Source organism: Bos taurus, chromosome 25, assembly GCF_002263795.3.
Source record: "Bos taurus isolate L1 Dominette 01449 registration number 42190680 breed Hereford chromosome 25, ARS-UCD2.0, whole genome shotgun sequence".
NCBI lineage: Eukaryota > Metazoa > Chordata > Mammalia > Artiodactyla > Bovidae > Bos > Bos taurus.
The window spans coordinates 41,074,527-41,095,123 of NC_037352.1; the positions used below are offsets into that span (position 1 = coordinate 41,074,527).

General features: G+C 61.6%; 1 protein-coding gene across 6 annotated transcripts in view; it reads left to right on the top strand.

The window, feature by feature from the left end:
- Positions 1-20,597, top strand: part of MAD1L1 (mitotic arrest deficient 1 like 1) — a 237,983-nt gene that overhangs the window by 89,830 nt on the left and 127,556 nt on the right. For 5 of the 6 annotated variants that reach the window (NM_001102044.1, XM_024984866.2, XM_059881305.1 and 2 more), the window contains one exon: positions 16,080-16,224. In NM_001102044.1, the coding sequence (NP_001095514.1) occupies positions 16,080-16,224 (145 nt within the window). Of the gene's footprint in view, positions 1-4,943; positions 5,343-16,079; positions 16,225-20,597 lie in introns of those variants that run through there. The other variant, XM_059881307.1, reaches the window with a different exon arrangement.

Consider the following 20,597-nt stretch of genomic DNA (forward strand, 5'->3'; position numbering starts at 1 on the left):
GGATCGTCAGCAGGAAGTGACAGCCGAGCAGGAGGCCTCCTCAGACCGTGTCTGGAGCAGTTTCGAAGGGACTTGGATCTCCTGGTTCAAGTTTCTGGGGCTTTGATGTCTCCAGCCTGACATGTTCCTCCCATCCACAGGGCCTGCCTGGCCTCTGGGTGCCAGGCTGTTACTCCAGTGAGGAGGAGTAGCTATCTCTCTTGCAAATCTAAAATGAGATTTTGCTTTTTAAATAAGGAAGAAAAAAGTGCTTGAACATTTGCAGCTGGGAGATAGAAGAGATTAGAAATGTTACTTATCTCTGCAGCACAAAAGCAGGCAAACGAGAGAGGCATCCATCGCCACTGAATATTGATGATGCCCAGGTGGCCCAAGTCACCCCGGGGAGCCCCTGCTGTTCTGGAGCCCCCGCGCCAGGCCAGCTGCAGCGGCCACGGGGAGGCCACGCTGCATCCAGGGTGGAAGGTGACCGTAGCTGTGGCCGGGTGCCTGCCAAGCCTCCAGGCCGTGGCCTTCTCGAGGGCAGAGGGCAGCACCCTGCGGGTTGAGCTCTCGTCACCGTCCCTCCGCCGGCTGCCCCAGCCCGCGTGCCCGCCCTCACTGCCCACGCGGCATCATCGGGAGCTCCTGACGGCCGGGCTCCCCGTCCTCTGCCCGCCTAGGGCTCTGCCGCGTGCTCCAGCCTGAGGTCCTCCCGAGGGTACGCCTCCTCAGTGCCGCTCGGTCCCGAGTGTGGTCACTGAGATGGGACACGCCCGTGTGCGCACACACGCACAGCTCCCTGAGCACCATGGGAAGGCCTCGCGTTCTCTGCTAGGCGCGGGCCTCGGCCTCCCCTCTCTGGGCCCAGTCAGGGCGCCCCCCCACCCATCGCCAGCCTAGTTCACACTCGATTTCTGGAGGCGCCGAGCCTTTCCGTTCTCTGCTGGCCTTCACCCCCCAGGCGGAGGCCGCGGTGCGTGCTGTGCCGAGTGTCTGCACAGCCCACGAGGTCATGCCAGAGCCTCGCAGTACAGACAGGGTGGTGTCTGCGGGGAAAGGGAGCATTCCTGACTTGCCTTTTGGACCCAAAAGACAGAGCCCTGTGGTATGAGGCATCCTTCACAAGCAGCTGGATCTGCCTCCTTTCGGCAGAGAGACGGACGCAGGCCTCCTGCTCTCCTCCAGAAGGGCATTACATGCCCAGCCCAGCCCCTGTGGGTCTGCTGTGCCCGTTGGCAGAAGCCGTGGTGGCTGAAGGAGACCAGACCGCACGTGTGGACCCGTCCTGTTCTCCGTGGGAGCCCAGGCTTTGGCCGATGGGGACAGCCTTTTGGTCTGCTCCCTTGGAGGCTGATCCTTAGAGTCCTTCCTTGAGCAGGACCTGGGGCCTGCCCACAATGCCGGGCTCCTCACCACCCTCTTGGCTGACAGTTTTGTGGCCTCGGAGACAGTGGTACACAGTCAGACCCCTGCTGATCTCGGGGGGTAGGTCCCCGAGACCCTCGAGGGGGACCCTGTCTGCCTGTCGCAGCTCTGCTGGGTCTCCCAGACCCCTCCCACCGATGTGTCCTCCTCCTCCTCGCAGGACTGCAGTCCCCTGGGGGGACCCTGCCCCGCCCCGCCTCTGTCTCAGCTGTGTGCTGCCGCTCACGGGCACTCTGAGGGTCACGCGTGTTGTGTTTGGTTGCCGGTGGCTCATTGTGGTGCTGTGATGTTCCGCGTTGGGAAATGCTGGAGTTTTGTACACCATTCTGCTGTTGGTTATTGGGGTTGCTCCAGTCTGGGCCTGTTTGAGCGGGGCGGCTACGGCCGTTCTTGCCCATCCCTCTGGTGAACATCTGTGCCAGCTTCTCCCACGTGGCACTTGGTTTTGTGGTGGTTCCGTTGGTACCATTTGTCTCCAGCTTCTGTCCCCGTCTCTGGGTGCCTCAGTGGTGACCCGACGTTCTCAGGGGATCCAAGTGCCCCCCCGCCCCGAGCCGGGGACCGGCTGGCACGCCTTCGTGTGATTAGCTCGCTGACCTGTGTGAGGGGGAGGTCAGAGGTGTGGCTCCTGGGAGCCCTTCTCCCCGTGGCCGGCCGTGCGTGCCCCCTCCCGGACAGGAGGGCAGGGGGCGGCGAAGGAGATGCCAGTGTTTTATTCAGTTGACTTTAAAAAGGGCTTTGGCTACAAAGGAACACATCTTCATTACAGCGTTTGACAGGGTAGCAGAGAAAACCAGGACAGGCGAGCTGGACGGCCTCCCGCCATCCCGCTCCGAAAGCCACCGCGCGTGTTGGCTCACATTCTTGCCGACGTGCGTGTAAAATTCTCGCTTTGCTGATGCACTTTTAGGGGGAAGTTTACACTGTTGGTACTGTTTGGTTTGGGTCTTCCTGTGTTGTTTAAACCTCTGTGAACTTTTTCCGTGCCAAGTGTTCTTTTAAAACGTAACCTTTGGGCTGTAGGCTGCTTCTTTATGAACGCTTTATTTAGCCAGGCTCTCAATAGATAACCTGTTTTCATCCTTGGGTTCCTTATTCTGAGTACTACTCTGGTTAGCACACATGTCCCCAAATCCGTTTGCATTTCTTATCATTCCCTTAGGAGAAGTACTTAGAGGCAGAACTGTTTAGAAAGTACGCAATTTTAGAAGCCACCCAGTTTTGAACATTTATCTTGGGCCAGGTGCCTTTATATACACGTTATCTGGCTTAACACTTATAAAGGCTCTTTGATCTTCTAGGAAAAACTGCCAGAGAAGATCTGTGTGATCTTAGGCTTGACGATAATTTTTTTTGGTATAACACCGAAAGCACAGTTCATAAAGGCAGACTTGGTAAGCTTGCCTCAGCCCATGCCGCAGGCCTGCTCATCACACAGGAGGGTCTGAAGGCAGCAGGCGCTGGGCCATTCTGGGCCCGCTGCCCGGGGCTCGGTTCCCCCAGGAGGAGGGCCCTGCTCGGCTCAGGCCTGGCCCTTCAGTCTTGTTCCGTGACTGTCAGGTGAAAATGTCTGTGGCTGTTTGAGCAGGACCTTCCCGAGGGGTCGCTGATGTTCAGTGCAGTGCTGATCCCTCACGGTACAGCTCAGGGACAGCAGCTACAACCCGTCCGTCCGGAGAAGTGGAGTCCCGGGCCCTCAGCCCCGTCAGCACCCCCACCAGACGGAGACCACCGTTCAGACCTGTCATCAGACAGGAGTGCTCGCAGTTAGGGTTGGGGCTCCTGGTTACCTGTGCCGTCAACGTCCACAACGCAGCACAACCTCAGGTCCCAACGCCACAGCCGCTCGGGTGAATCTTGAGAATATTGAGCGAGGGTGCTGAGCAGAGGACATGCCCCTCTGTCCGTGGCGCGCTTTCCCCTGCGGAGCGGGGCTGGGGTTCTGACGTGCGTGTGTCCCTGCCCCAGTCCTGTTTGGGCGGGGCCCCGTCTGACCGCCACGAGAAAGCCAAGAATGTGCACGTCTGTGGGACACACGCTCCCGTCTCGAGCACACCTGAGGTGTAGGATGCCGCCCGCCCGTCTTGCTGATAAGCTGCCGGTTTCCCATCCACCGGCCCGGAGGCACCCGGCGCTCGCTCCCCCGGCGCTCGGGGCTGTCAGTCTCCCACCTGGTGTCCAGGGCTTCCCTGCAGTCTCCCGGGTGTTTTTCTGTCAGCGGATCACGCTGAGCACTGTTTTCTGTGCTCATTGGCTGTTCAGATCGTGGCTTTTGTGAAGGGCTCTCAGTGTCGCTGTTAATGACACATTTTTCTGTGTATTTGTTCATAATCTTTTACCCATTCGGTCTGCCTTTTTAAAAATTAATTTTTTAGAGAAGCTTTTAATAGCTCAAGGAAACGAGCCCTTTGCCTGAAACTGTGGTTTCCCAGTCTGACATTCCCTTTCTGTTTGGTTGTGCAGTTTTTCTTCCTCATGTTCACTTTCGGTTCTTCTCCAGTCGAGCCCGTGAGCCTTTGCCCTTAGTGCTTCTACTCTGTTTTTGTATGAGTGTGGGAAAGACTCTGTCTCCTAAGTCGTCAAAAAATTTTCCTGTGTTGTCCTCTTTGATGATTTTATGTTTTATGTCTAAAACCTTTCATCACTGAGCCTGTCTTTTGATAGGAGCTCTGAAGTAAGGCTTCACTTGGTCTTCTCCGGAGAGCTGCCCAGTTGTCCTGATGGGGTTTCATGAGTAACAAGGCTCCCTCTCAGCCCGTCTCCTGCGTGGACTGGAGTCCGCGTTAGACCTTGCAGTTGCGTTGTGCTGTTTTGACAGGCGATGAACACCACCACTCTGCACCTACTGCAGCTGCACGCTGAGTTTTAAATACCCAGGTGCCAGCTCCTTCTCTTTATAGTTTTTTACATATTTACCCAGAGCTGGACAGTTGACCCTGAGCCTGGGCCGCAGGACCCCCCTCCTTGGAGAGCAGAGGGCAGCCCTGGGCTGACCGGGCAGCGGGCTGGCCGGCTCCCTCACCTCCTTTCCTTGGGCTTCATCACGTGCAGGCTGAGAGGCGCTCCGAGGTGCAGGCCTGGAGGCACAGCGGCCCCGCTCCGTCGTCCGTCAGCCCCGGCTCTGTGCCCCTTCTCCCCGGGGCCGTTCCCGGTGGACAGGCCTGTCCGTGCAGGGGCACTGTGCCGGGAGCGGTGGGTGCAGCATGTCAGAAGCAGGCTGCTGGGGTGCCTCCCGTGGCCCTCCCGGGGTGCCCACCCGCCCTGAGGAGTCGGCGGAGCCCCCTGCAGTGCTCAGCGGTGTCCCTCCCTCCACAGTCCACAGGCCCGCCTGGCCGGGCCCTGGGCCCTCTCCTGTGTCCCCACCCCTGCAGCTGCCCGAGGTGTGCAGGGCGCGGCCCAGTCTGCGCCCCCCATCCCCGGGCGATGCGCCCCCAGCTCGCGTCCCTCTCCTCTGGACTCAGTCTGGGAAGGTCCAGGCGGGTGGCCGGGGCAGGCCTGCAGGGAGGGTGGGTCTGGTCCAGCCTGCCCGGAGCTGGGGTGCAGTTGGGCTCTTCTTTCTGTAAAATGCTTCCTAAGCACTTGGCGTTATTATCATTTAAATGGGACTCTTTCTGCTACTGTGATGAAGTTTGGGCTCAGGCAAGCCAGGCTCCTTGCTCGCGTGGTGGTACAGCTTTGGGATGCTAATCTCAGACAGATGGCCGCTTTGCAATCCACTTCCTATGGAGAGTTTGTGTGGAGAGAAGTGCTCTTCTTTGTCCCCAGCCTGCTTCCTCGTCTTGCTGAGTGCTGTTTGCCTTTGGGGTTGCTGAGTGGGGCGGTGGCTCCCCCTGAAAGGCTGCGGGGCTCAGCGCAGGGAGCGGCTCCGGGGGAAGCGGGTGACTCACAGCTTCCAGCGGGCGGCTCTTCCTCAGCGCTTGCGGGACACCCACAGGGTAAGCCGGGTGGCGCCCGCCTCGTCCTCTCCCCGAAACGCAGGAAAGAAGCCCTGCCTTGTCGCCATTCCAGGGCTGCATCTCCCGGAGACACATGCACAAGACCCCCCGCCCTGCACGGGCCTCCGGGTCTTTGCTTCCTTCCTTCTCCCCCTACCACCCGCCCCGCCGCCCCCACCGCCAGTGGCCCTAAAGGTGGATCCTCTTTCCGAGTCAGACTTTTCTGGGAAGTTAGGGTTAGACTTAGGGTTAGAAATTAAAGTGTAGCGCAGAGGTCACAGGGCTGAGTGCTTCTCGTGGGGCCAGCCTGCCACTGAGGAGGGACTCCTCCCTGGGTTGTCTGGAGCACTGCTAATTTTCTCCACGCCCAGGGAGGTTCTGGGTGCAGGGCTGCAGTGGTTCCTCTGTGTACCTCCTCTCCATGAGCTTGTGTGAAAAGCTCACGAGGTAGGAGTGTCTGTCCCCGTTTGTAGGCAAGGGCATCTAGGCACGGACACAGATGTAGGACACCCCACTCGATGGCAGAGCACACGTTCTTCTCAGGGGCACATGAACACTGCCCGGGACCGGGTGTGTGTCAGGACATGAAATATGCTTCATGCAGAACGTTCAGAACCACGCAGAGTATGTTCTTCTACCACAGTGGAGTGAGGCAAGAAATCAGTTTAAAAAAGGAAACCTGGAGGGTTCACTACTGCTGCTGCCGCTGCTAAGTCGCTTCAGTCGTGTCCAACTCTGTGCGACCCCGTAGACGGCAGCCCACCAGGCTCCCCCGTCCCTGGGATTCTCCAGGCAAGAGCACTGGAGTGGGCTGCCATTTCCTTCTCCAATACATGAAAGTGAAAAGTGAAAGTGAGGCCGCTCTGTCGTGTCCGACTGTTCGAGACCCCATGGACTGCAGCCCACCAGGCTCCCCCATCCATGGGATTTGCCAGGCGAGAGTACTGGAGTGGGTTGCCATTGCCTTCTCCCTGGAAAATTCACAAAAGGCAGACATTAAAGAACGTGTTTCTTAATAACCAATCAGTCAAAGAAGTTACAGGCAAAGTTAGAAAATACTCAGTAAGGAACCAGAATCAAAAAGCGGCACGCTAAAACTCACGAGTGCAGCAGAAGCAGTGCTCAGAGGGAGACGCACAGCTGTGAGCACCCGCGCCAGAAGAGGGCCTGAAGTCAAAACTGCCTTAAGAAGCTAGAAAAAGAGAAGCAAGCAAAACAAACTCAAAGCAAGCCAAAGGAAGGAAACAACGAAGAGACGGATAAGACAGAAACCGTGGAGGAAAACCACAAGCAGGAAGTTAGTTATTTGAAAAGATGAATAACGCCGGCACTCTGAGCTGGCGTGACCGAGCAAACGTGAGAGACGCCTCTTGTTGACAAAATCGGGACTGGAAGTGGGAGTGACCCTAAATAAACATGAAGAACCATGTGAGAGAACATAGAGTTCATCTGGATGGCACGGACAAATTCCCAGAAATGCAGTGAGTACCAAAACGGACTCAAAAGAAGTGGGAAGTCTGAACAGACCCGTAATCAGTAACTAACAACCAAAGAACTTCCAGCAGAGCTTCGCTGGTGAATTTTACCAGCGTTTATAGACGTGATTGGCACCAAAAAATAGGAGAGGAGGAGTCTCTTCCTAATGCATTTTATGGTGCCGAGGTAACTTCAGAAGAATAAAATTTGGACCCCTGCCTCAAACTGAGTGCAAAAAATAACGCAAATGGATCAGAGACCCAGATGCAAGAACTAAAGCTATAACTCCTGGAAGAACACTGCTGGCGTGAGTTTCTGTGGCCTCGGGTCAGGTCTGCAGTCGGTGCTGATGCTGGCCCGTCGCTCGGGCGTGTCCGGCTCTGTGGCCCCTTGGGCTGTGACACGCCAGACTCCTCTCTCCTCACTGTCTCCTGGAGCTCGTTCAAACTCGTGTCAATTTAGTCGGTGACACCATCCAACCATCCTGTCCCCTTCTCCTCCTGCCTTCAGTCTTTCCGGCATCAGCGTCTTTTCCAGTGAGTCGGCTCTTCGCCTCAGGTGGCCAAAGAATTGGAGCTTCAGCATCAGTCCTTCCAATGATATTCAGGGTCCATTTCCTTTAGGATGGACTGGTTGGATCTCCTTGCAGTCCAGGGGTCTCTCAAGAGCCTTCTCCAACACCACAGTTCAAAAGCATCAATTCTTCGGTGCTCAGCTGTTATGGTCCGACTCTTATGTTGCAAATATACTAAAACTACTGAATTGTTCACATTGAAATGCTGTGAATGGAGATTTTATGTAAAATTTGTCTAAAAAATGAGTCAATTCTTCAAAAAATGGTTTTGTAACATTAATGCCTGAGAACCATGTGAGGCTCATTGAGAAGGTGCCCCTGAAGTAACCTTGGCCCCGTCAGTGACTCGGTGGGTGGTGCAGCCGGCCCTCTGGCCCGGCCACCTGGTGGGCATTGATGGCCAGTCTGAGCTCCTTGGGGGGGACCTGGACCACCCCCTGGGGCTCCCGCAGGCCCTTCCCCCTGTGAGCCAGGCTGTCAATCGCTGTCTTTGCCCGCAGCTTGCCACTTGAGCGATTTGCTATAAAACGGCCATTTCAGAGAAAGGGGTCTTTCCGTCACAAGCTCTTAGCATCTGATCCACGGGGCCATGTTCACGAAGGACCCAGGGCCACGTGGGGAGCCAGCGTGGGGCCCACCTTGGGTGGTGGTGGGTCTCCGGCTAGGAAGCAGGCCTTCCTCAGTGCTCTGTGGGCGGAGCAGGGCTGGGCCTGTGAGCCCCGGGGCTGGCCTGTCCCTCCCGGGCCTGGAGCAGCGGGTAGAGGGGCGGAGGCTGCGCGCGGCCTGTGCTGTGAGTGAGGCTTGGGGTGAGGCCAGCACACTATGGAGGGTCGGGCAGCTGGCAGACCTGAGCAAGGGGCCCGGGCGGCCCATGCCCCACAGCTTGTCCCAGGATGCCGGGTGCGCCATAGAGCCAGTCACCACGGCCTTCTTTTCCGCATCGATGCGGACTCACAGGAGGCGGTCCGTTTGCCGTGACTGATGGCCTGTGTAAGCAAGGACCCAAGGCTGTGAGCATGCACCAGCGGCCGTGACCAGCGTGGGGTCCGGACACAGAGACCTCAAGACTGGCCTCCAGAGCCCACATGCCCGGGGACCGTGGCAGGCCACAGCCTGTCCAGGGGGCGTGCGTGGAGCATGGGGTGCTGGCCCCGCCATGAGCTCTCGTCCCGTCTCCCCAGGGAGCAGCCTGTGCCTGCTGCCGGGCCCTGCATGCGTGTTTCCAACGGTGGCTCTGGTGGCCTCCAGTGTCACCTGGGGGCTGACAACAGGGAGCCGGGGGGGCTGCTGTGCAGACATTCACAGATGACAGGGAGCGGCGTGGGGTGCAGACGTTCAGACGACAGGGAGCCGGGGTTGGGGGGGTGGGCCTTGCAGATGTTCACAGGTGTGAGGTGCATTTCAGTGTCTTGCTCTCAGGGTGCCCCCTGGGGCACGGGAGGGTGCGCTGGGCCTCTGCACCGTCTGCTGTCTGTGGCAATGCGTTTCCTGAGTCTAACCCACTCCCAGTGGTCGGCTGTGCGGTATCAGCGCCCAGACAGCCATCCGCATTCTGCCCCATCTCTGGAGGGCTCTGCCTCCCCGCTCGTCACCGCGCGGGCTTGTGTGGGGCCCCAGGGTCACTCCCGGGCCTCAGGGTCCCAGGCTCCTCCTTGGCACCTGGCGGTGGGGCCACGTGGTGGCCGGGCTCCGCGCTGGAGGCCCCCGCAGCAGGTGAGGCTCCTTCTCTCCTCCAGGAGTTTCAGGAAATTCAATAAGTGTTCACAATCATGCTAGACCTTCGTTTTTCTCTGCCTTCTATTCACACGCCCAGGCTTGTTCTCTGAGTTGTCCACTGGCAATTGTCAGCCGGCGTCTCCTGAATGTCGCTGCGTTATCGCAACCGCTCAGTTCCTCCCCGCCCACCCGGCCCAGCGCCGCTCACTCAAGACGCCCTGCGGGGTGGAGAGTCACCAGTGAAAATGGAGTCACTGCGCGGATGTTCCTCAAGTGTCTTTTCCCCCATGTTGGTCTGCTTGGAAAATTAGACCTTGCCTGGCGGGGAGTCCTGGTGGAGTCACTCAGTGGGTGAGCAGCAGCCAACCCACTCCTGACCCTGACCCTGGGGACCCACCCACTCACTCCTGACCCAGACCCTGACCCTGGCGGCCCACCCACTCCTGACCCTGACCCCTTGCCGTGCACTCCCAGGTCCAGGCCCCCCGGGGGCCCCTGCGGCCTGCCGCATGCGGGTGGGTGGACTCCGCCCTCTGCTGGAGTCTTCAAGGCTCTCCTGTCGCCTTTTCTTGAGCCCGTGTGGTGTCTTCCTCATACCCTAAACTGGTCTTCTCAGCGGGGAGGCGCCGCTCACCATCGTGCCTGCTTGTGCTCTGCCCCCTCAGACGTGGTGCTCGCCCCGGGCCTCTGGGTGACACCTCTTCCTGGGGCACCCTGGGCCTTGGCTGGGACTCACTGCCTTCCCGCTTGTGGGGCCGCAGCCTTCCTTATCACTGGATAAACCATGGGGTGTTCCCGCAGCCCTGCAGCAGGACGCAGGGCGCCCCGAGGCCATGTAAGGCGATCGCAAGGATTACGGAAGGTTGGAAGCAGAGCGCCTGCCATGTGTCGGGGAGTCCGTCAGTCTCTGAACAAAGTGCGTTTCTTCTGAGGAATCTCGAGGGGTGAACAGTGTCCCTGGGTCCCCAGCCTGCACTCGCGGGTGGTGGGGACAGGGTGGACCCCCCAGGACCCCACAGCCCCAGCCGCCGCCGCCCCCTCTGGCTGCCCCCACCCAGACCCACTTGGCGCTTTTTCTCCCGGGCCCCTGGCAGCATCTGCAAGGTGAGTCAGGAGTCCTGCCCCCAGGCCTGATCATGGGGGCTCTCGGCCCCCATCCTGTGGGTGAGCAGAGGGGAGCTCCCGCTTCCCTGACGGCCTGCCATGTAAAGGTCGCTTCTGTCTTCATCGGCTCTTCAAGGGCAAGAGGAACAAACTGAGCGGCACTGGCCTTTGTCCAGGCGCGTGTCAGCCCCCCGGGCCCCGCGCCTGGGGCGGACGTGCGATTGGCAAGCAAGCAGGGCTGGGTGGCGCCTCCCAGAGAGCAGTGAGGGAGCGCCTGGTCGCTTTTCCATCTTGACTTCTCCTGTCCTCTCGTCCTTCCAGCACGGGGGACGCCCCAGAGGTGCTGATCAGGCGGCGACTAGAGGGCGTGTGGCTGTGCCTGCTCCTCCCTGGGAGCCCCGCGGGCCAGCCTCCCAGGAGGGCTCCTGGGCTGCGGGTTGTCAGGACAGCAGCGTCCATGGGAGGATGAACGGGGGTACCGGGCTGTGTTGCGGGTGGTGCCCAGGCAACCGGAAGGATTGTCGCGGGTTCGGGGCCAGTTGCAGGCCTGGGCGCTGCTGGCACTGTCTGCAGGCTGGAGCCTCGAGGCAGAGTGGCTGCTGGGGTCCTCCAGCGACTCGGGGGCGGACAGGGGAGACCGTGCTGTCTCAGTTTCGCGCTGGCCCAAGCTCACAGGCGCGCTCAGAGCCCGTGGCCTGGTGCTGCCCTGTGACCGCCTGCCCCAGCCTGGATGGCGGGGAGGCATCGGGCCCCCTAGCCCTGTGCCCCCTGGCTTGGCTGTCGTCTTTGGGCATCTGTGCTCCATCCCTCCCTCTTGGTTCTGCTTGTGCTGGTCCTGGTTTTTATCCCATCTCCTGTGCTGGGCTGGAGCTCCCTGAGGACAGGAGGTGTGACCTTGTAAAAGCCTTTTCCTCTTTATCATTTTTTAACTTTTTTAGCGCTCACCTCGAGGCTGGGGGCTCAGGGTGCTCGGTGAGTGAAGCCCTGAGCCTGCGCTGACTGGCACCCCCGGGACGCTGTGGGGCTTAGACGGGTGCGCACGAGAGGTCAGGTCACCTCTGCGGGCCGAGGCAGGGTCACCTCATTACCCGGCCGCCGTCTTCTCCCGGGGCTGCTCCTGAGAGCCGAGCACGAGGGTCCAGGCAGCTGCTCTAGAGGGTCTGAGGGCCCCCGCTGCGTCTGGCCCTGCGCCCCCGTCGCCCCGGGGGCTGCACCAAACCAGCCTCGGGCCCCCTCCCCAGAATTTGGAGCTGTCCCACCCCTGCGGTTACAGGCTGGTAATGGATCGGCTAAATTGAGTTTTATTCATTACGGTTGGGCTTGAATTGAAATTGCAGAGGGTAACTCTCCTTCTCACGTTTCGAGGTCAGACGAGAGTCTTTACTGTGTGGCCTCTGTTTATTGCATTTGGTGGTTCGGGTGGATGGGGTGTTGGGAGTGGCGGCCGGGCGGCGGGCCCCTCAGCCTGCTCCTCGCCAGCCCTTTGAAGGCAGTTACTTCAGCCTCTGCTCGCCTCCTTCTCTGGTTCTGTTTCCGCTGTTTGGATCTTTAAAATTTTTTTCTGAGAAATGTGTGCTGACCTTCAGAGGCATTTAAGGATTGGAATTAGATGCTGTTCGTGAAGACGGCTGTGTGTCACTGGCCTGGGCATGCCGGGCTCCCCTCCCAGGCGGCCCTTCTCGAGTCTGAGCAGGACCCGGGCCGGAGGGGCACCTGCGTCTGCCCATGACTCCCCACACACGCCAGCGGTGCCTCTGGGCGAGACTTGGGGCACTCTGAGCTCAGCCCCGTGAGCCCGGCTGGCCAGGTGGGCTCTATCTGGGTGGGCTCTGGCTGGCGTCTGCCGGCCGAGCCGGCTCTGGAGGCCCCTCTGTCCGGGGAGTTGGGGGCCCCCACTGGGCCCCCAGTAGCCACGCTGGTTTCCCCTCCTGTGTGCGTGCTGCCCCCGGGGCACAGCCAGGCGCCGCGGGGGCACGAGACCCTGTGTGGGGGGCACCCCGTCCTCTGGGACAGTGTTCCTGAGACCAACGCCTGGCTCTGTCTCAGCAGCCGCCCCTGCCCTGTCGGGCTGCCACGCGGCTCCCGGCCAGGCCTGTGGACACGGGCGCACCTCCCTGAGGCTGGACCAGGCTGGGCCTGGTCTTGGACTGGGCCATCCTGCAAATGCAGGCCATGGGGCGGCCATGGGCCTTGCCATATGGCGGGTGTCATGTCCCTGTGGCGATGAGGTTTGCCTCCATGTGGGTTCGTGTGTTTGGTCGGGAAGGGGGACACTGAGCAGGCAGCAGTGGGGAGGGGCGGCCTGGCCCAGGGCTGTGGGTGTGGGCGGGGCGCCGGGCCCAGCCTGCCATCCGGCCTGTGGTGGGGACGGGCATTGGGGGCGGGGCCTGCAGGCTGTCCGCGATGCCCCTCTGGAAGCACATGGCCTCGGGGTTGGTTCTGCCTTTCTTCCTGTGAGTACCCCCCAGCCCCGGCACCAGGCTCCCTCCTGGTCCCTCCGTCCACTGTTTATCCTCTGGGTCGCGGCTTCCAGCAGTAAATCCTGCGTCTTAGCAGTGAGGAAATCCCTGTTGTGTGGGGGCCCCCGGCGGTGCAGTGCCCCCTGGTTCCCTCCCCGGGGGGAGGCAGCGGAAGCTGAAGCCCTTCTGGCTGGAGGCCGGCCGCTCCTAAGCTGCCCTGCTGTCCTCGCAACTCTGAGAGCTTCTCCCCGGATCTGACCGCCTGGATGCTGGTGCATGTGCTGAGTGCTCTGGACACCTGCGCGCACACCGCCCAGCTGGGGGTCCCGAGGGCCTCCTGTGCCCTGGACCACTCACCGCACGTACACACATACATGCACACACACACGTGGGGTGCTGCACGCCGAGGGCCCTTGCTGTGACACACCCACACACACACCCACACCCATCCACCCACACACACACACCCACACACACACATCCACCCATACACACCCACCCACACACATACGCCCACACCCCCACACCCCCCCACACACACACCCACACACACACACACCCACACACACACACCCACACCCACCCACCCACACCCATCCACCCCCCCACACACACACACACCCACACACACACACCCACACCCACCCACCCACACCCATCCACCCCCCCCACACACACACGCACACACCCACACACACCCACACACATGCACGCACACACACACACACACACACACCCACACCCACCCCCCCCACACACACCCACACACACACCCCCCCCCCGCACCTGAGGGCCTCGCTTTGAGCTCCCAGGGGTGCACGAAAATGCCACTGACCTCAGGGTTCAGCGTGAGCACAGAGCCAGAAGTTTAATTTTTTATGAGTTTTCTCCTCTGCTTTAGCAGAAAGGCCACGATGGAACGAGAGAAGGTTCCCGTGGAGAGGAGGGGCTGTGTGATCGGACTCCTGTGTCCCGCCCAGAGGCGCTGGCGGGCCGTGCGTCGGGCTGCAGGAGGCCCGCTCTGCCGAGGCCGCTCTCTGCACCCCCCCAGGCGCTCTGGGAGGGGGGTGCAGCCTGTGGGCAGGCAGGCCAGGCTGATCTGGGGTGTTACGGGGTGAGATCTTGGAAACATCAGGAAAGCATGCTCCTGGGGCTGGGGCGGCATGTTTGTGCCCGTTCGTTCAGCCCTTGTCCCCCGAGGCCCAGCTGTTCACGGTCCCTCCTCTCCGGCCCGTGGGGGCGTCCCCACCCTGTGAGGTCAGTCCTGTGGGCACACCTCTTCCCGGAGCAGCCGCTTCCCCCAGGAGTTGCAGAAGCCAGGGCCGCTCCTCCTCCGTCCCCTGCCCAGCGTCTCTGCTGCCTTGCTCTGGGAGGTGGTCTTGGCCCCGTTCGCTCTCTGCTGCCGCCTCCCTGCAGCCCTCCTCGGCTGCTCTTCATCCTCTTTGTCTCTGCCCTCTGACCCCTGCAGGCCCTCGCGCACACCCGGTGGCTTCGGACCCCCTGGTGCTGCCCTCCATCGGCGGGTGTGCTGTCGTGTAGCCTGAAGCTGCCCTCGCTTCTGCTCTCGCTCCTGAGGTGGCCGCGTGCTCGCTTCCTGTCTGCCTCTGCCCCGTGGCTCCTGCACCACCGCCCTCCTCTCCAGCCTCCTCTCCAGCTCTGCTCTGCCAGGCGGTGCAGGAGGCGCTGGGGGGAGGGAGCCACACGCCTCGGGCGGGCCTCCTGCCCTCTGAAGAGGGGCCCCCTGCTCCCCCTCGTGCTTGGGGTGCAGGGCAGCACAACTCTGCCTCCCACCCCACCCCCACCACCCTCGGCCTGCTCGGACAAGGGAACTTGAGCTCCTCTGTTTAAATCTCGAGGCAGAGCCATGATTCAAGCGCTCTGAACATCCCCACCTGAAGTCGGTGATTCCAGAGTCGATTTCACAGTCCTTGATCATTCAGTCGGCCTTTGAATAGTTCCAAATTGAACTGGAACTCAAAATAGCCTGTTAACAAGGCTGTTCCAAATGAATATTTGTACACTTGTTTTTTAATATCATTTTATGCTTTTGGTTACTCATCACCTTGAGGTGGCTGGTGCCGTCGGCCAGGTGTGCAGCGGGGTGGGGGCCTCAGTCTCGGGGTGAGGCTTTCTGAGGGGGCTGCCCGGGGTCAGGCGGGGCAGGGTGGGACCCTCGGGGGACAGCGTCCCGGCTCCGGCGGGCGCTGAGCCCCGTTCAGGTAGCCCAGACCAGGAGCTCTCGTACAGCACCTCTAGATGCGCGTTTTACGTTTACTCACCGATTGGCTGTTTAAAGGATTGCAGTGAATTATGATAAAAACCACATACTGACTCAGGTGTGAAATAGGAAAAGTTGGCATGGTGGAGACCACCCCCAGAGAAAGCCGCCTGCCACCCCTGTGGATTAAGGTGTTCTTGAAAATCGTGTAGTCGAGGCAAAAAAGCAATTGGACAGCCGAGAACGATGCAAGACACAGGTGTCCTCTGTAGGCCTCGGCTCCAGCTGTTAATGCTTTCAGAGTCATGTAGGTATAGTCACCGGGCATCAGCCCAGGTAAACGTTTTAAGTCGCAGCTTATGACGTAATCCTGATAAAACCTCCAAAGGAAAGAACAGGGGCTTCTCTGGTGGTTCAGTGGTGACTCCATGCCTGTGGTGCGAAGGCTGTGGGTTTGATCCCTGGTCGGGGAAGTTGCCCCCCACGCCCGCGCCCCCCCCCGCCCCCACCATGCCGCATAGCATGGCTAAAAAAAAAACAGTTTTGGAAAGCGGTTTTCTCTACTTGGAGTGGCGTGAGCTTTGTGTCCGCACGGTGCTCCTGCCCCGCCCTATGCCCCTGGGGCTGGTGCCTCCCTGTCCCGTGGTGGCGTGCCTCCCGGGAGCTCCCCTGGTAGCTGTCCCCTCACAGAGCACGGGGGTGTCTGTGTGCGGGCACCTCTGATGTAGGTGGGACGGGACAGGGCTCTGAAAGTCCGAGTGGGAACAGGCCAGGGTGGAGGACGGTCCCGCAGGCTGTGAAGGACGGGGGCATTTTGAGGGGCGTGCTGGGCTTCGGGCCTGCGGCCGCCCACCCTGATCTGTGGTTGGGGGCAGCTCAAGGCCCCCAGGTCCGCCCCGCTGGAGCTCTGCATTATCCGGGGGTGGAAGGGGCTCCTGCGGGCCTGTGGGAAGTGCTCCAGGCTGGCCTGGCTCTTTCAGAGGTGCCTCAGCCCGCAGCCGGCGATCTTCCCCGCTGCGCGTGACGTGTTCTGGGGTCACCCTGGGCCCCGTTTGAATCCTGAGTCTCCTGAAAGGCTCCAAGTAGCTGTTCAGAAGTGGGGGGCGGGCTGGGCGCACGTGCGGCTCTGTCTCGGGGCTGAGTGACGCGTGGGCGCTGGGCCTGACCCCTCTGCCCTTCTGCTCCTGCAGTGCCCGGGAGCTGGAGAAGGCCCGACTGCAGCTCCAGGACGAGGTCCGCCAGCTCGGTGGCCAGCTGCTGGAGGAGAGGAAGCGGCGCGAGACGCACGAGGCCCTGGCGCGGCGGCTGCAGAAGAGAGTCCTGCTGCTGACGAAGGTACGAGCGGCCCCCAAGGCCCCGCGTCCACAGCCCCAGGCCAGCGGCTCCCGAAGCCCCGCGTCTACCCGCCCAGGCCAGCGGCTCGGGGCCCCCCGCGTCCTCAGCCCCAGGCCAACGGCCCCCGGCCGGCCCCCGTGTCCACCCTTCCAGGCCAGCGGCCCCCGGCCGGCCCCTGCGTCCACCCTTCCAGGCCAGCGGCCCCCGGCCGGCCCCTGCGTCCACACTCAGTCGTCTCTCCAGGCCTCCTCTGGCCTGGTCTCGGCCACGCGGTGCATTCTCAGCCCCCAGCAGTGTGTCTTGCTGCTGGAGTGGGTAGCCGCCCACGGAGCCGCCTGGACGCCGCGGCTCAGGCGGGCCAGCTCCCCGCCCCTAGGAGGCGCCTTGCGTGCGGCCGCCCTGTCTTGGCCCTGCCTCTCCAGGAGGCTGTGAGACGCTGACCCGGAAGCCCCGCTGCTCCTCTCCTCCTCCTGAGGGCCTCGCCTGCTGACCGGGGGCTGGCCATCAGCCCCGAGCCGCTGGCTCCTCACGCGGGTCAGCCTCCCTCCGTCCCCGGGCAGGCCCAGCCTCTCCTTCCTTCAGAGCCCAGTGAGCAGAGGCTGGCATGCACTGTGGGCCGGGGTCTCCAACTGTGCTGAGCCCGGGGCTTCTGAAGTCTGCCTTGATAAGCAGAGCTTGCTGGAGCGTGAATTAAGGTTTTTGTGTGAGAGAGCGTAATTTAAGACATTGCCGTGGATGCTGAAATTTCAGAAGACGAGGCAGGAAAAAGCCAGAATCTGTCCTGAGATGCTCTCGTGGGGGGTGGGTGGGAGCGTCCAGCTGCTGGCAGGCTGATGCTGAGGGGCTGGGCGGGCCCCCCCCGGAAGGTGGCAGTTCTCCTGGGACGCACCAGGAGCTGGTACTACATGTGACAACCGTGTGTTCTTGACGGTTTGATAAACACCCGGGACCTCCTGGTCGAGTCAGCTGGAGGAAGCCTACTGTCTCACGGCCTGTGCCCTGTGGGTGTGCCCTGCTGTGAGTGTCGGGCGCAGCCTGTCCCACCAGCGACCTAGCAGGTGCCCCTCAGGGGAGACCCTCAGCCGCTGCCTCCGGGGCGAAGCGGGCCAGCCCCCCGGCCGGGGCGGCCACACTCAGTCACACAGGCTGGCTCCCTAGGCCCCTCCTCTCCGTCTCCTGTGTCTCTTCTGTGTCCTGGTGTCAGCGCTGTGGGACATGCCCATGATACAGGCGTGTGGTTGGCCCTACGGAGGCTACGGTCCCGGGGACAGACGGGCAGGGCTGACACCCCCTTGTGCCCGCAAACGTGACAGATGCAGAGCTCGTCTTGGCTCCAGAGGAGTTTTGAAGGTGCTGAGGGTGGAGCTGAGCCCCAGGACTTTGACGTTGGTGGAAGGAGCGTGGAGAACCGGGCCTCCTGGGCGGGGAGCCCCAGCGTGGACAGCAGGAAGCCGCCACGGTTCCAGACAAGACAATGGAAAGAACAGGGCAACCGAGGCCCACGAGACATCGCTGACCCACACCCAGCCCGAGGGTGCAGGCCGTGCGAGGGCCTGGAGGGGAGGCAGGCGGAGCTCAGGGCCAGGGCCCTGCCGGGGCCACCGATGCCAGGACCCGACATCCGGGCCGGAGGCTGTGTGTGGTCCCTGACGCGCGAAATGCGGAGCTCCCCCCCGGTGACGAGTGGGAGACCGTCCTGTGACCGAAGGAGCACTGCTGTCTCACTGGATCTCTGTCCTCAGCCAGAGGTCTAGGCCGGATGACCCTGGCCCGCTCCGAGTGCTCCGCGGTGCTCCACACGGAAGTCACTCAGCCGGCCTGGTGGTTCTCACCGGGATGGTGCGCGCGGGGGCGCTGGGAAGACTCCAGAAAGACAGGATGGAGGTTCCTGAAGGTTCAGAAATGGAACCACCGTGCGACTCAGCGGTCCCAGCTCTGGGCGTTTGTCCACAGGAGACAGAAGCAGCGTCTCACAGAGACCTCCGCACCCCTCGTATGTCGCAGCGCTGTTCCTGAAGCCCGGAGGACCCCTCAAGGGACGGACACTCCTCAGCCGTCAGAAAGGAGATCCTGCCGTCTGCCACAGTGTGGCCACACCTGCGGTTGTTACGCTGACGAGAAGACTCAGACAGAAATGGTCTTCCTGAGGGTGGGGTCTAAGGAAGCTGAGCTTATAAAAGAAGCCGGGTTGGAGGCTGCCGAGGCAGGGGTCGGGTGGGAGGGATGGGGGAAAGTGGTCAGGAGGACAGATAAATGGTGGTGGGGGGTGGACACAGGGCGAGGCCCGCCCCCTGCCTGTCCGCCCCCCGGGGCTCTGGGCTGCCCGTGCCGCAGGGCAGAAGGCGTGTGCCTCCCGGGTGGGCGGCCCTCCGGCCTCAGCTGCCTGTGGCCCCGGAGGAGCCCCTTCAGGCTTTGGGAGGAGTCCCCCTGTGGGCCTGCGCGGGCCCTCCTGGGGTGTTAAGGGCCGGTCCACTTCCTCGAGGTGCTTGGAGGTTCCAGCTCATCCTCAGAGTCACAGCCTGTGAGGCTGTCTGGGAGGGTGCAGCCCCTGACCGTCCGCAGGGGACACAGCCTGGCTGCTTGGAGAGCCCACAGCTGTCCCCGCACAGGGCCCATCAGCCCCGCCCGTGTCGTCCACCCCTGGTGCCCACGATGCCCCATGAGTGAGCGTCCCGGGACTGGATCAGCGGCCTGGAGGCCTTCCATCAGGGCTGCCTCGGCTGCGGGCGTGGACCCCCACTCGGGGCACGGGGCCAGGGGGCACCTGCTTGGCAGGGCTGCATGTCCACTGGTGCCTCTACACTCGTGTGCTCCTGCTTGGCTTCCGTCTCGGGCACTTTCTGTCCTTGAGAGTCACTGCTCCTGGCTCCCAGGGCAGGAAATTTCCACTCTTCTCTCCCCGGCTCAGCAGGTTGGAAGGCAGCAGTGCGTTCTGGCCTAATTCAGCCCGGCCTGGCCCGCTGCGCTCACGGGCGTAGCTCTGAGAGGCGTATTGATTGCCTGGCACTGACGGATGGCTTACACTGCCGGTCACTCGGAGGCGTGTTTGTGAGGGGTCGATACGGTCGCCCGCGCGGCCCAGGTCCAGCACACAGGATCCATTCTGCCAGCCGCGTGATTAAGCCGTTCGTCAGGCCAGTCTGCGGAGGGCGGCCAGCCTGCCACCTCCGGCTCGGTGCCGGGTGCGTCGCCCCCGCCCGCGTGGCCCCGTGGGTTCACACACGGCTCCCTCGTGGTCTGTGAGCTTCCTCCTCGGGGCACCTCCGGCGTGGCAGCTGTCTGGCCTTGAGGTGTGGGTTGCTTATGTTTCCCTGTCGTTCTTGGGGAGGCGCCCCCACCCTCTGGGGGCTCCCAGCCCGGCCCTGGGCGGGTGTGGGAGTGCACTGTCCCGCCCTCTGCTGGGCACTGGGCCAAGCCCTCCAAGGGGCGCCCGCTCCCGCGAGCCGTCGAGGGGGCTGCTTCTATGCTTGACATTTCGGAGTACAGTGCTTGGAGGGCGTGATTTTATTTTGAGACCTTATTAAGCTTCTCCAGTCTAAGGGTTTAATTGTTACTGATAGCTAAGAGTGTAATTACCTTGGTGAAATACCGTGACTATTTTAAGCAATTGAAAACTGGCTTCCAGAACTGGGTGAACACAAACCATTTTCCTATTTGAAATGCGCTATTTCCAGCGTGCCCCTAATACTCCACCATATGGCTACAGAACCCTATTTATAGACTTTAAGCAGTGAAAGCTAACTTTTCGCATGAAATGTTAAAAAATGAAAGTAAACTCCCCCCTTCTCCCCAACCCCGGTTCCCTGGGGGCGCGGCCTTTGGAGGGGGACAGCGGTCACTGCAGGCTGGCTCTCTCGGCGTGGTCTGGGGTGATGACGTCCACCTCGTGGGTCCTCACCCTTGCTGCTTGAGAAACAGACGACAGAAGGCGAGGCAGAAAGTGCTGGGCCCCCCAGGAGAGGCCGGGGCTCCTCTCGCCTTGTGTGCAGATGAAGTTGTGCTGGAGGAGACTCGGGAGCAAGGTGGGCGCCCTTCCTGGGCTGGGGGAGCCGTGTCACTAGGGGGTCCCTGAGGATGGGACGCCCCCTTCGCCCAGGGGTCCATGCTGTGCCCAGGGGGCTCTGTCCAGCCTCCTGGTCCTTTTCCGACCGAGGGGCTCGGCTTGGGTATCGGCGTTGGTATAAGGTTATTTATCTTGTGTAAATGCAGCTCTTTCTGTTCCTCATATTCACTTGGTGTCTTAGAGAAGAGCGGGCGTTACGTAGGAACCGTGTAAGGCGGGGCTTGTCTAGCTGCTGCCGCGGGTCAGCAGTCAGCGGCTCTGCAGAGGGAGGTTCAGGCTTGGGCAGGGGCCGGGCACGACTCCGCGGTCC